Source organism: Scomber japonicus, unplaced genomic scaffold, assembly GCF_027409825.1.
Source record: "Scomber japonicus isolate fScoJap1 unplaced genomic scaffold, fScoJap1.pri scaffold_538, whole genome shotgun sequence".
In the NCBI taxonomy this organism is placed as follows: domain Eukaryota; kingdom Metazoa; phylum Chordata; class Actinopteri; order Scombriformes; family Scombridae; genus Scomber; species Scomber japonicus.
Window position 1 is genome coordinate 1 of NW_026518589.1, and position 12,500 is coordinate 12,500.

Sequence of the window (12,500 nt, forward strand, 5' to 3'; positions counted from 1 at the left end):
GAAGGAAGGGGAGGGAGGAAGGAAGGAAAGGAGGACAGAGGAAAGAAGGAAGGAAGGGGAGGGAGGATAGAAGGCGGAAGGGAGGAGGAAGGAAGGGACGAAAGGAGTAGGAAAGGAGGAGAGAGGAAGGAGGAAGAAGGAAAGAAAGGAGGAAGGAAGGAAGAGGAAGAAGGAAGGAAGGAATGATTGAAGGAAGGAAAGGAAGGGAGGAAAGGAGGAGGAAGGAAGAAAGGAAAGAATGAACAGTCAAAACAGACGGGGTCAATTTGACCCGGGAGGACGACAGGAAGTTTAAACATGAATAAACAGATATTAAATATATTAAATATAAATAAGTAGGTATTAAAGTGTTGGCGTGTGACTCTCACCTCGCTGTCAGTGACTCCCACCACGATGTAGAGCGCTGCGTACTGGCGGTAAACCAGTCTGAAGTCTTTGTACTCCACGAAGGAACACTGGGAAGAAGCAGAGAGGCGTTCAGGGACCAGCAGCTCTGTCAGTAAACATCACTTACTGGATGCTGTGAGTAGTTCAGGGACCTGGTCTTTCTTCCGGGACAAGCAGCATCGCACCACGTCGGCCTCCAGCGGCGCTCTGCGGCTCAGCTCCACCGGGTCGTAGTAACGAGACAAACGAGTCTGACCCTGCCGGTTCACCATCAGCACGAACTTTATCATCCTCCCACTGGCTCACGGGCCTGTGACATCACACACATTACATCATCATATCATCCTCTGATTGGCTCAAAGGCCTGTGACATCACACACAGACAATACGTCATCATGTTAGATTAGTTTATATTATACTATAGTTCATAGTTATTATATTATTAAAGTTAAGTTTGTAGTTATATTAGTTATTTTGTAGTTATATTGTAATTTACACAGTTGAGTGGGTTCTAGATTATGTTGAAAATATTAAATAATTAAATAGATGCAACCAACAATTATTTTTATAGTTATTTTCCAACATATTATTATTAGTAGTAGTAGTAATAGTATTGTGGAGTATTTCAACAAACTGCATCTCAGTTTATTAATTATATAAATTAGAAAATATCAGATTATCAGATATTTATTACTTATATTTATTATTTGTACGGTTCCGGTTTGTCCGAGCAGCACTTGAAGGCAGCACACTGTTACAGTTACATATTAACGGTTGTAACTGTTAATTATACCCGTTACTGTCAGTATTTAAACTTTACCGGAGCGTTTCTACTGACCGTTAAACTGCGTCACTTCTCGGTTATTAAAGGAAACTCACCGTGTTAGCCGTTAGCCTGTATCTGAGCTGTAGCTAGCAGGCTAACAGGCTAGCCGCTGTTAGCTCGTTTCAGACTATAAACTCATATTATATTAAATTATATTAAATTATATTAAAGCTTCACATCAGTTTAAACACCAACGGTTAACATTAAACAGTTTAATTAAGCTCGTTTAAAACTAACGGCTGTTTACAGCTGATAAAGCTAACAAAGCTAACTGGAGCTAGCAGTTTCAGCGCAGGCGCAGTAAGGCCCTTGGTGTGGTGTGTTCAGGTGTATCAGTAAAGATGAGAAATCAGAAATCGAAAACAAAAATAATGTTAAATGTGCATAAATACATGTGTACATATTAATTATAAATATTATTTAAAAATACATATAATAACACACACACACACACACACACACACACATATATATATATATATATATATATATATATATATATATATATATATATATATATATATATATATATAAATAATGTGATTATGAAAAATACATACACAAATAAATGTGTGTAAATATGTGAAAGCACAGTTAATCACCTCTACTATATTGTGATATTTAATTTCTATATTCACAATGAACACTTTGCACATATTTTAAAACACTCTACGCACCATTGTTAAACATTTCTTTAATGTTTTTTATTTTCACCTTAATGTGAAGAGAAATGTTAAGTGTTCTATCTATCTATCTATCTATCTATCTATCTATCTATCTATCTATCTATCTATCTATCTATCTATCTATCTACAAGGATAAGAAAACTTAATAAAAATACCTGGGAGGAAAAAAAACAAACAAACCAGACAGATTATTGGATTTATAAGACGCTATGATTTCCGACCCTCTATGCTGCCCCATGAACGCCCCGCAGTGTGTTTGGATGTCCCGACATGCATTGCGGCCGGGGTGACCGGGAGGGAGAGACAGCAGTAATGGCGGCCGGTTAGCTACACACACAGACACCGAGTCACAGCAGCCTCTCACACCGGAGCTGACACACGGGCTCCGGGAGGGCACGGGAACCCTTCAGCGGGGAATCTAACTTCTAGTGTTATTAAAAACAAATATGGATGAGCAGCCTGGAGGAGGAGGAGGAGGTGCAGGAGGTGGAGCCCTGCAGCAGCCGTGCAGCAGCAGCAGCAACAGCGGAGGAGGAGGTGCAGGAGGAGGAGGAGGAGGAGGAGGAGGTGGTGGTGGTGGTGGTGGAGGTGGAGGAGTCATGGTGCCCCACCAGCCGGAGGAGCTGCCCCGGCCCCAGCAGCAGTACACCATCCCCGGCATCCTGCACTACATCCAGCACGAATGGGCCCGCTTCGAGATGGAGAGGGCCCACTGGGAGGTGGAGAGGGCCGAGCTGCAGGTAGGGAAGCCCGGGGAGAGGAGGTGGAGAGGGCCGGGGAGAGGAGGTGGGGAGGGCCGGGCTGCAGGTAGGGAAACCCGGGGAGAGGAGGTGGAGAGAGAGGGGTTAACCCGGGAAGAGAGAGGCTTAGCCCGGGCTGAGGGAGCTGGAGAGGGCCGGTGTTACGGTTCAACTGGTGACCGTGTTATCTGGTGACTTTCTCATATTACAGTATAAATTAGGAGAGGTGAGTTAGTTTTATGAACACAGTTTAAATAACATAAGTGGTTAGTGTAACTTAGATATTAAACACAGATTGTTATTTATGTAAAAAGAAAAGCTTTTAGGAGAACAGGTTGGTGACAGTCATCAGATAACACGGTCACCAGATAAACCGAAACACCGGGCTGAGGGAGCTGGAGAGGCCGAGCTCCAGGTAGGGAAACCCGGGGAGAGAGAGGGGTTAGCCCGGGGGAGAGAGCTGGAGAGGGCCGGTGTGATGATGGAGCTGGTGACTTAATCATTTTACAAGATATAAGAGGTGACTTAGTTTTATGAACACAGTTTAATGTTTAACATCATCACACATGACAGACACTTGACTTGAGTGTTAATGCTTAAACGTTTGAATGAATGAATTACTGCTAAACAAACAATAAAAAGAAAATAATGTAATGACAAAGTAATAAATCAAACTGAACCTTTTTAAAAACAGCTTATGAAGTGATATGACAGTAGAAAGTCTATTTAACTTGGAGACTCTAGTAGTAGTTTTTTGTTATAAAAAGTAAAAAATAATATTCAGCTCAGTGTGCAGGTGTTGTCATCTTTTAAATAAATGAAAAGAAACTTATTTAAAATGTTTAACATCATCACAAAGGAAGGGGAAGTTCATTGAGTGTTAATGCTTAAATGTTTGAATGAATGAATGGCTGCTAAAATATAAATCAAAGCAAACAATAAAAAGAAAATAATGATATTAAGTGATTTAATTTTTATTCAAACATAGAAGCAGCTTATGAAGTGATGTGACAGTAGAAACAACAGCAGGACTCAGAAAGCGACAGTAAAATAAAAGAAGTGATTTCACTCCTTTATTTCCCTTCTAGACCTCATTTCACCAAAAAACCACAAATTAACACATTATTTATTTAGTAATAATGATTTTACAGGACTTAAGTATAGTGCTTGTAGCTTATATATCAGTATTTCAGTTAAACTATCAAATATATTTATTTATTTATTCACTTTAAATCAGTGCAACAACTATCAAACTCAGATTTATAATCATTCAGCACCAATATTACTCTTGTACATAATGTTACTTTATTTTTTACTATTGTTTGTATTATTTATTGTTATTTATTCTTTCTATTGACGCTCTTTCTGTTATTACTGCTGTAATAATGTAAATTTCCCCATCGTGGGACTAATAAAGGATTATCTTATCTTATTTAAAAGTGGTAAAATAACCTTTTTACTGTTTTTAATTAGTTTAATAAAGGTTTAATAACTCTTAAAGTGAGTTTAAACAGTGTTGACAGGTGAAAAATCAATATTATCAGCTGTTAAATGTAATTATTTTGTCTTTTATTGATATTTTTGACAAACAGAAACAACCACCATATAGTTTATTATTATTATTAACTTATGTTTGGTCTGTTTTGTGTGTTTTAACCAAGCAGAATAATAATAAACACACGAACAGCCTCATCTAAACATCATCATGTGTGTTTCTCTTCACTCTGAATCACAACCGTTACAGCCGTTAGCCGTTAGCCGCTAGCCGTTAGCTTCACGGCTAGCACTGGCCTCTTTATTAGCTCGTCTGTTTGTTTATATTAATTCTCGTTGTGAACCCTTTGAGCACCGAAACCTTGTTTTTAATGTGGGCACGACGTCAGAGGTTTAGTAAAGCAGAAGTGAATCCAGCTGACTGTCCGCTAATCTCTGTTTGTTTGAAGCCATTTTGGGTTTGTCACGCTAGCACCGAAACTAGCTGCTAACGATGCTAGTGATGCTAACGATGCTAGTGATGCTAACGTCTGAGCAGCCTGAGAGGAGGAAGCATTCAGAGCCTTTAATGAAGTAAAAGTACTAATACAGCAACGTTAAAGTACTCTATTATAAGTAAAAGTACTGCAGTATTATGAGTGATGTAGTATGCAGTATTACAGTAAAAGTACTGCAGTATTATGAGTGATGTAGTATGCAGTATTACAGTAAAAGTACTGCAGTATTATAGTGATGTAGTATGCAGTATTACAGTAAAAGTACTGCAGTATTATAGTGATGTAGTAAGCAGTATTACAGTAAAAGTACTGCAGTATTATAGTGATGTAGTATGCAGTATTACAGTAAAAGTAGTGATATATTATTATATATGACATCATTAGATTATTAATAGTGAAGCATCAGTGTTAGAGCAGCATGTTACTGTTGTAGCTGCTGGAGGTGGAGCTAGTTTATACTACTTTATATACAGTTAGCTAGTTTATACTACTTTATATACAGTTAGCTAGTTTATACTACTTTATATACAGTTAGCTAGTTTATACTACTTTATATACAGTTAGCTAGTTTATACTACTTTATATACAGTTAGCTAGTTTATACTACTTTATATACAGTTAGCTAGTTTATACTACTTTATATACAGTTAGCTAGTTTACACTACTTTATATACAGTTAGCTAGTTTATACTACTTTATATACAGTTAGCTAGTTTATACTACTTTATATACGGTTAGCTAGTTTACACTACTTTATATACAGTTAGCTAGTTTATAGTACTTTATATACAGTTAGCTAGTTTATACTACTTTATATACAGTTAGCTAGTTTATACTACTTTATATACAGTTAGCTAGTTTATACTACTTTATATACAGTTAGCTAGTTTATACTACTTTATATACAGTTAGCTAGTTTATACTACTTTATATACAGTTAGCTAGTTTACACCACTTTATATACAGTTAGCTAGTTTATACTACTTTATATACAGTTAGCTAGTTTACACTACTTTATATACAGTTAGCTAGTTTATACTACTTTATATACAGTTAGCTAGTTTATACTACTTTATATACAGTTAGCTAGTTTACGCTACTTTATATACAGTTAGCTAGTTTATACTACTTTATATACAGTTAGCTAGTTTATACTACTTTATATACAGTTAGCTAGTTTACACTACTTTATATACAGTTAGCTAGTTTACACTACTTTATATACAGTTAGCTAGTTTACACTACTTTATATACAGTTAGCTAGTTTATACTACTTTATATACAGTTAGCTAGTTTATACTACTTTATATACAGTTAGCTAGTTTATGCTACTTTATATACAGTTAGCTAGTTTATACTACTTTATATACAGTTAGCTAGTTTAGTCCAGTGGTTCCCAACCTAGGGGTGGGGCCCCTCCAAAGGGTCAGCAGATAAATGTGAGGGCTGCTGAGATGATTAATGGGAAAGAAGAAAAAAAAGTTCAGTTTTTGGACTTTTTCTCTAATCTTTGATTTTTGCTGAAATATTGGATCATTTGAACATTTATTGAAATGAAAGCATGTGAGAAGTTTAGAGGGAAACATCAGTATTTGGTGGAGCTGTTAACATCTCGTAGTGTTTCAGGTGTTCATACGTCAGCTGGTGGATTTAGTGACAGACTTAATTGAGCCTCAGCAGATCAGTTTAAACAGTATTGATGGATCTGATCAGACTGTGCTGTATTTAGTATCACAGCAGAGAAACTGTGTCTGTAGAGTCTCACTGTTTGTTTTCTCTGGTTGGTTTTGTCCAGTTTATACAGACTGGGTTTATAATGGGAGGACTGGGATGACTCCTCTGCTCCCAGTCTGTGTTGGGACTGTGTTAGTGTGTTTATAACTGACTCATCCTCCTGTCTGCTTGAAGCTTTAGTTTTAGTTTTAGTTTTACTGTGTGTAGATGAAGCCTGTTGGGTTTGTGTCGGTTCCTGGGAGAGCTTTGGCGGATTTTAGGGATTTAAAAAGTTGTGATAATGGGTTGTTTGTTTACCAAATACTTCAATATGATGTAATGGAAGCTGTATAAAAATGAAATATAATATAAAATGTATATAAAAAGCTGCCGATATATCCGTGATAAGTTAAAATCAGCTGTTGATCTGTCAGGCTGTAGTCTCTGGTTTTGATGGTCCGGTCTGGAGTTCGATATTAACCCTTAAACAGGCAACGTGCACCAGGAGATACACACTCTTTACCCTTCCTCTGTCCTTCCTTCCTTCCTTCCTTCATCTGTCCTTCCTTCCTTCCTTCATCTGTCCTTCCTTCCTTCCTTAGATCTAAGTTCAGCTGTTAGGATAAATGTTCCCTCCTTCTGTCCTTTCTTCCTTCCTTCATCTGTCCTTCCTTCCTTTCTTCCTTCCTTCATCTGTCCTTCCTTTCTTTCTTCCTTCCTTCTCCCTTCCTCCCTCCTTTCCTTCCTTCTTCCCTCCTTTCCTTCCTTACTTACTTCCTTCCTCCCCCCTTCCTTTCCTTCCTTCTTCCTCCCTTGCTTCCCTTCCTCCCTCCTTTCCTTCCTTCTTCCCTCCTGTCCTTCCTTCCTTCTTCCCTCCTTTCCTTCCTTCCTTCCTTCTTTCCTTCCTTTCTTCCTTCCTTTAGGTGCAAATGACATAACTAGTAAGGATTTTTTACATCTAATTTTCCACTCCTGCCTGTTTAAGGGTTAAAGTGGTTTTATGTGAACTGACGCAGCGTTTGTTGACATTTAGGAAGTCAGCTGATCGTTTAGGAAGTCAGCTGATCGTTTAGGAAGTCAGCTGATCGTTTAGGAAGTCAGCTGATCGTTTAGGAAGTCAGCTGATCGGACTAAAAGAGATGCTGACACCAACTGAGTACTTCATTAGATCCTCATCATGTGACTAGAAACATTAAAGTGTATAAAATGATGCTTTAAAGACTTTTTATTCATCTAAAGTTCATTAACCCTTTATAGGACACTCATTGAAAGGAAGGGAGGAAGGATGGAAGGAAGGAAGGAGGGAGGAAAGAAAGAGAGAAGGAGGGATGGAGGAAGGGAAGAAAGATGGAAGGAAGAAGAAAGGGGGATGGAGGAAGGAAAGAAGGAAGGGAGGAGAGAAGGACGGAGGAAGGAAGAAGAAAGGGGGATGGAGGAAGGAAAGAAGGAAGGGAGGAGAGAAGGACGGAGGAAGGAAGAAGAAAGGGGGATGGAGGAAGGAAAGAAGGAAGGAGGGAGGAAGAACAGATGGAAGTAAGGAAAAGAAGGAAGGACAGGAAGTAAGGAACAAGGGAGGAAGAAAGGAAAAGAGGAAGGGAAGAAAGAAGGCAGGGAGGAAGGAAGGATATTTTGGGATATTTACAGAAGTTACCAAATATAATTATTTGCCCAATAAAGGGTTAAACATCAGAAACTTCTTCGCCACAGTTCTTCTTCTTCTTCTGTGTTTTTATTTTTTTGGGGGGGGGGGGGGGGGGGGGGGGCGTCTCAGCTGCTTCCTGTCTCAGCTGCTTCCTGTCTCTGCTGGTTGGTCTCAGACTGACTCCATGATGCTGAGGTCACAACTATAAACTTTATTAACAATCAGACGAGAAGAGTTTAAACATCTAAAGTGACTCAAACCTTCACACAGTGTTGCCTGGTTACATGATAATAAAAAAAACCTCTTCCTTTAGTGCAGGGGTGTCAAAAGGAAGGAAGGAAATAAGAAGGGAAGGAAGGAAAGACAGGCAAAAGGAAGGAGGAAGAAAGGTAGGAAGGACAGACAGAAGGAAGGGAGAACAGAAGGAAGAAAGGGAGGAAGGACAGATGGAAGGAAGGAAGGAAGTAAAAGAAGTTCGGAAAGAAGGAAGGGAGGATGGAAGAAAGGAAGGAAATAAGAAGGGAAGGAAGGAAGTAAGAAGGGAAGGAAGGAAAGAAGGAAGGAAATAAGAAGGGAAGGAAGGAAAGACAGGCAAAAGGAAGGAGGAAGAAAGGTAGGAAGGACAGACAGAAGGAAAGGAGAACAGAAGGAAGAAAGGGAGGAAGGACAGATGTAAGGAAGGAAGGAAGGTAGGGAGGTAGGACAGAATGAAGAAAGGAGAAAAGGAAGGTAGGGAGGACAGATGGGAGGAAGGACAGCAGGAAGGAAAAAAGGAAGGTAGGGAGGTAGGACAGAATGAAGAAAGGAAAAAAAGGAAGGTAGGAAGGACAGATGGAAGGAAGGAAGGAAAAGAATACAGGATAGCAAGTGGGCCGGATCGCACCCCTCGGCGGACCGTATCTGGCCCACGGGCCTCATGTTTGACACCCCTGCTTTAGTGCATCTTTAATGGAGATATAACAACATATTAATATTTATATGAAATAGATTTAAAGCATGAAGCTGGAGTCAGAAAGGTTTCTCTATTAAAACACATTAAAGCTCAGATCAATGTGACCTTATTGATCCTGAAATCAGCTGATGGGTTTATACAGTCAGCTGTTTGACAGGAAGTGATGGTGATGATGATGATGATGGTGGTGGTGGTGATGATGATGATGATGATGAAGACGTGTTGCTGTAGTTTCCTTCAGGCTGCAGCTTTGTGTCTGAGCTGGTGTGAAGTGCTGAAATGTGTTCATGACTCTGTCAACACACACCCTGCAGCTGTGTGTGTGTGTGTGTGTGTGTGTGTGTGTGTGTGTGTGTGTGTGTGTGTGTGTGGACTTGTTTCAGTGTGTGTGTGTGTGTGTGTGTGTGTGTGTGTGTGTGTGTGTGTGTGTGTGTGTGTGGATTCCTTCATGGTGACTCTCAGAGTTCCTGATAAGAACAAACAAAGCAGGAAAATGACTGAAGGTGTCAACACGTTTACTTTATAAGGCAAATAAATTCACCTGAAATCAGCTGTTCAGACTAAAATCAGCTGTTCAGACTAAAATCAGCTGTTCAGACTAAAATCAGCTGTTCAGACTAAAATCAGCTGTTCAGACTAAAATCAGCTGTTCAGACTAAAATCAGCTGTTCAGACTAAAATCAGCTGTTCAGACTAAAATCAGATGTTCAGACTAAAATCAGATGTTCAGACTAAAATCAGATGTTCAGACTAAGATCAGCTGTTCAGACTAAAATCAGCTGACCAGGTAGTAAAACAGCTGTTTAGCTCTCAGAGGTGAAAGGTCACCTGCGTGTAAATGATTGACAGGAAGTGACTGCAGAGACTTTTAACTAAAGAGATGAACATGATGAGCTGATCACAAAAAGGCTGTTTTAAAGAATTAGTAAAGATTCCCTGAAGACTTCTCGGAGGCTTTATAAAGACTTACTGAAGACTAGTTAAAGACGTTTTAAAGAAGTTTTCCTGAAGTCTTTTGGACGGTTATTTGAAGACTTATTGAGTATTTAACTATTATAAAAATGTGTGAAAGTAAAACTAACACATGAGATCATAAAATAGGGCTGGGCAATTAATCGAAAAATCATCTAAACCGACATTTAGAGGCTGTAATGGACTTATTCTTGCTCATGTCAGTTAATCGTTGCCATGGCAGCAAAGGTTTCATATCTTTAAAACTTGTCTCCAGTGATGATTTGAACCCAAACCAAGTAAACTAGACATTAACCACAGCTTCCTTCCACTCCTCCTCCCTTCCTTCCTTCTACCTCCTTTCCTTTCTCTTTTCCTTCCTTCTCCCTCCCTCCTCCTTCCCTTCCTTCCTCCCTCCTACCTTCCTTCTCCCTCCCTCCTCCTTCCCTTCCTTCTTTCCTTCCTTTCCTCTGACCTTCTTTACATAGTTCTAACCAAGTAAACGAGACATTAACCACAGCTTCCTTCCGCTTTTCCTTTCTCCCTCCCTCCTACCTTCCTTCTTCCTCCCTTCCTCCCTCCTATCTTCCTTCTTTCTTCCTCCCTCCCTCCTACCTTCCTTCTTCTTCCCTCCCTCCCTTCATTTACTCTGTCCTTCTTTCCTTCCTTCCTCCCTCCCTCCTACCTTTCTTCTTCCTCCCTTCCTCCCTCCTACCTTCCTTCTTCCTTCCTTCCTCCCTCCTTCCTTCCTTCCTTCCTCCCTCCTACCTTCCTTCTTCCTCCCTCCCTCCCTTCCTTCCTTTCCTCTGTCCTTCTTTACATAGTTCTAAACAAGTAAACTAGACATTAATCACAGCTTCCTTCCTTCTTCCTCCCTTCCTTCCTCCCTCCTACCTTCCTTCTTCCTCCCTCCTACCTTCCTTCTTCCTTCCTTCCTCCCTCCTACCTTCCTTCTTCCTTCCTTCCTCCCTCCTACCTTCCTTCCTTCCTTCAAACATCTTTATTTAACCTCCCTAAAGATTCTCATGTGTTAAAATACTAAACTAAAGAATCATTGTTCATGAAGGGAGGAGATAATCCTTCATTAATCCTAATCCAGGTTCAAAATTCAATTAATCCTCATTTAGATTTTAGCTCTAACACAAACTGCTGCTAACTCAAATCAAATCTTCAGTTTAGAGGCTGAAATTAATTAATTATCATCTAAATATTTACTGATTGAATCCCTCCCTTCCTCCTTCCCTTCCTTCCTTCCTTTCCTCTGTCCTTCTTTACATAGTTCTAACCAAGTTAACTAGACATTGACCACAGCTTCCTTCCGCTTTTCCTTCCTCCCTCCTACCTTCCTTCTTCCTCCCTCCCTCTCTTCCTCCTTTCCTTCCTTCTTCCTCCCTCCTACCTTCCTTCTTCCTCCCTCCTCCCTTCCTCCCTCCTACCTTCCATCTTCCTCCCTTCCTCCCTCCTACCTTCCTTCTTCCTCCCTCCCTCCCTCCCTTCCTTCTTCCTCCCTCCCTCCTACCTTCCTTCTTCCTCCCTCCTACCTTCCTTCTTCCTTCCTTCCTCCCTCCTACCTTCCTTCTTCCTCCCTCCCTCCCCCCCCTCCCTTCCTTCCTTTCCTCTGTCCTTCTTTACATAGTTCTAACCAAGTTAACTAGACATTGACCACAGCTTCCTTCCGCTTTTCCTTCCTCCCTTCCTCCCTCCTACCTTCCTTCTTCCTCCCTCCCTCCCTTCCTCCTTTCCTTCCTTCTTCCTCCCTCCTACCTTCCTTCTTCCTCCCTCCTACCTTCCTTCTTCCTCGCTTCCTCCCTCCTACCTTCCTCCTCCCTACTACCTTCCACCTTCCTTCTTCCTCCCTTCCTCCCTCCTACCTTCCTTCTTCCTCCCTCCCTCCCTCCCTCCCTCCCTTCCTTCTTCCTCCCTCCCTCCTACCTTCCTTCTTCCTCCCTTCCTCCCTCCTACCTTCCTTCTTCCTTCCTTCCTCCCTCCTACCTTCCTTCTTCCTCCCTCCCTCCCCCCCCTCCCTTCCTTCCTTTCCTCTGTCCTTCTTTACATAGTTCTAACCAAGTAAACTAGACATTGACCACAGCTTCCTTCCGCTTTTCCTTCCTTCTTCCTCCCTCCTACCTTCCTCCCTTCCTCCCTCCTACTTTCCTTCTTCCTCCCTTCCTCCCTCCTACCTTCCTTCTTCCTCCCTTCCTCCCTCCTACCTTCCTCTCTCCTACCTTCCTTCTCCCTCCCTCCTCCCTTCCTTCCTTTGAACCCAAACCATGATCTTTACATAGTTCTAACCAAGTAAACTAGACATTAACCACAGCTTCCTTCCTTCTTCCTCCCTTCCTCCCTCCTACCTTCCTTCTTCCTCCCTTCCTCCCTCCTACCTTCCTTCTTCCTCCCTCCTCCCTTCCTTCTTCCTCCCTCCCTACCTTCCTTCTTCCTCCCTTCCTCCCTCCTCCCTTCCTGATACTGATCTCTCACAGGTCGTAGTGCGGGGGGTTAAAAGGCGTTTTTTTTTTTTTGTTTTTTTTTTTACCTGGCCGGGCGGTGTCATGTGACCGTGCCGTCGTCGTCGTCGTCGTCATGGTAACGGCGTGTTTTGATAACGAGGGCAG

General features: G+C 41.0%; 2 protein-coding genes across 2 annotated transcripts in view; one reads left to right on the top strand and one right to left on the bottom strand.

Moving 5' to 3' along the window:
- Positions 1 to 368: 368 nt before the first annotated feature.
- LOC128354757 (AP-4 complex subunit sigma-1-like) lies at positions 369 to 1,506 on the bottom strand (the record flags this gene model as incomplete). Its single annotated transcript, XM_053314929.1, has 3 exons — positions 1,267 to 1,506; positions 540 to 697; positions 369 to 455 (listed from the first exon to the last, which is right to left on the bottom strand). Coding segments are annotated over exons 2-3 (225 nt in total), but the record flags the coding sequence as incomplete, so codon positions are not given.
- Positions 1,507 to 2,075: 569 nt separating this feature from the next.
- Positions 2,076 to 12,500, top strand: part of LOC128354759 (striatin-3-like) — a gene marked incomplete at its 3' end in the record, with an annotated part of 25,548 nt that continues 15,123 nt past the window's right edge. The window contains 2 exon segments of the mRNA XM_053314930.1: positions 2,076 to 2,424; positions 2,458 to 2,639. Coding sequence (XP_053170905.1) covers positions 2,346 to 2,424; positions 2,458 to 2,639 — 261 coding nt within the window.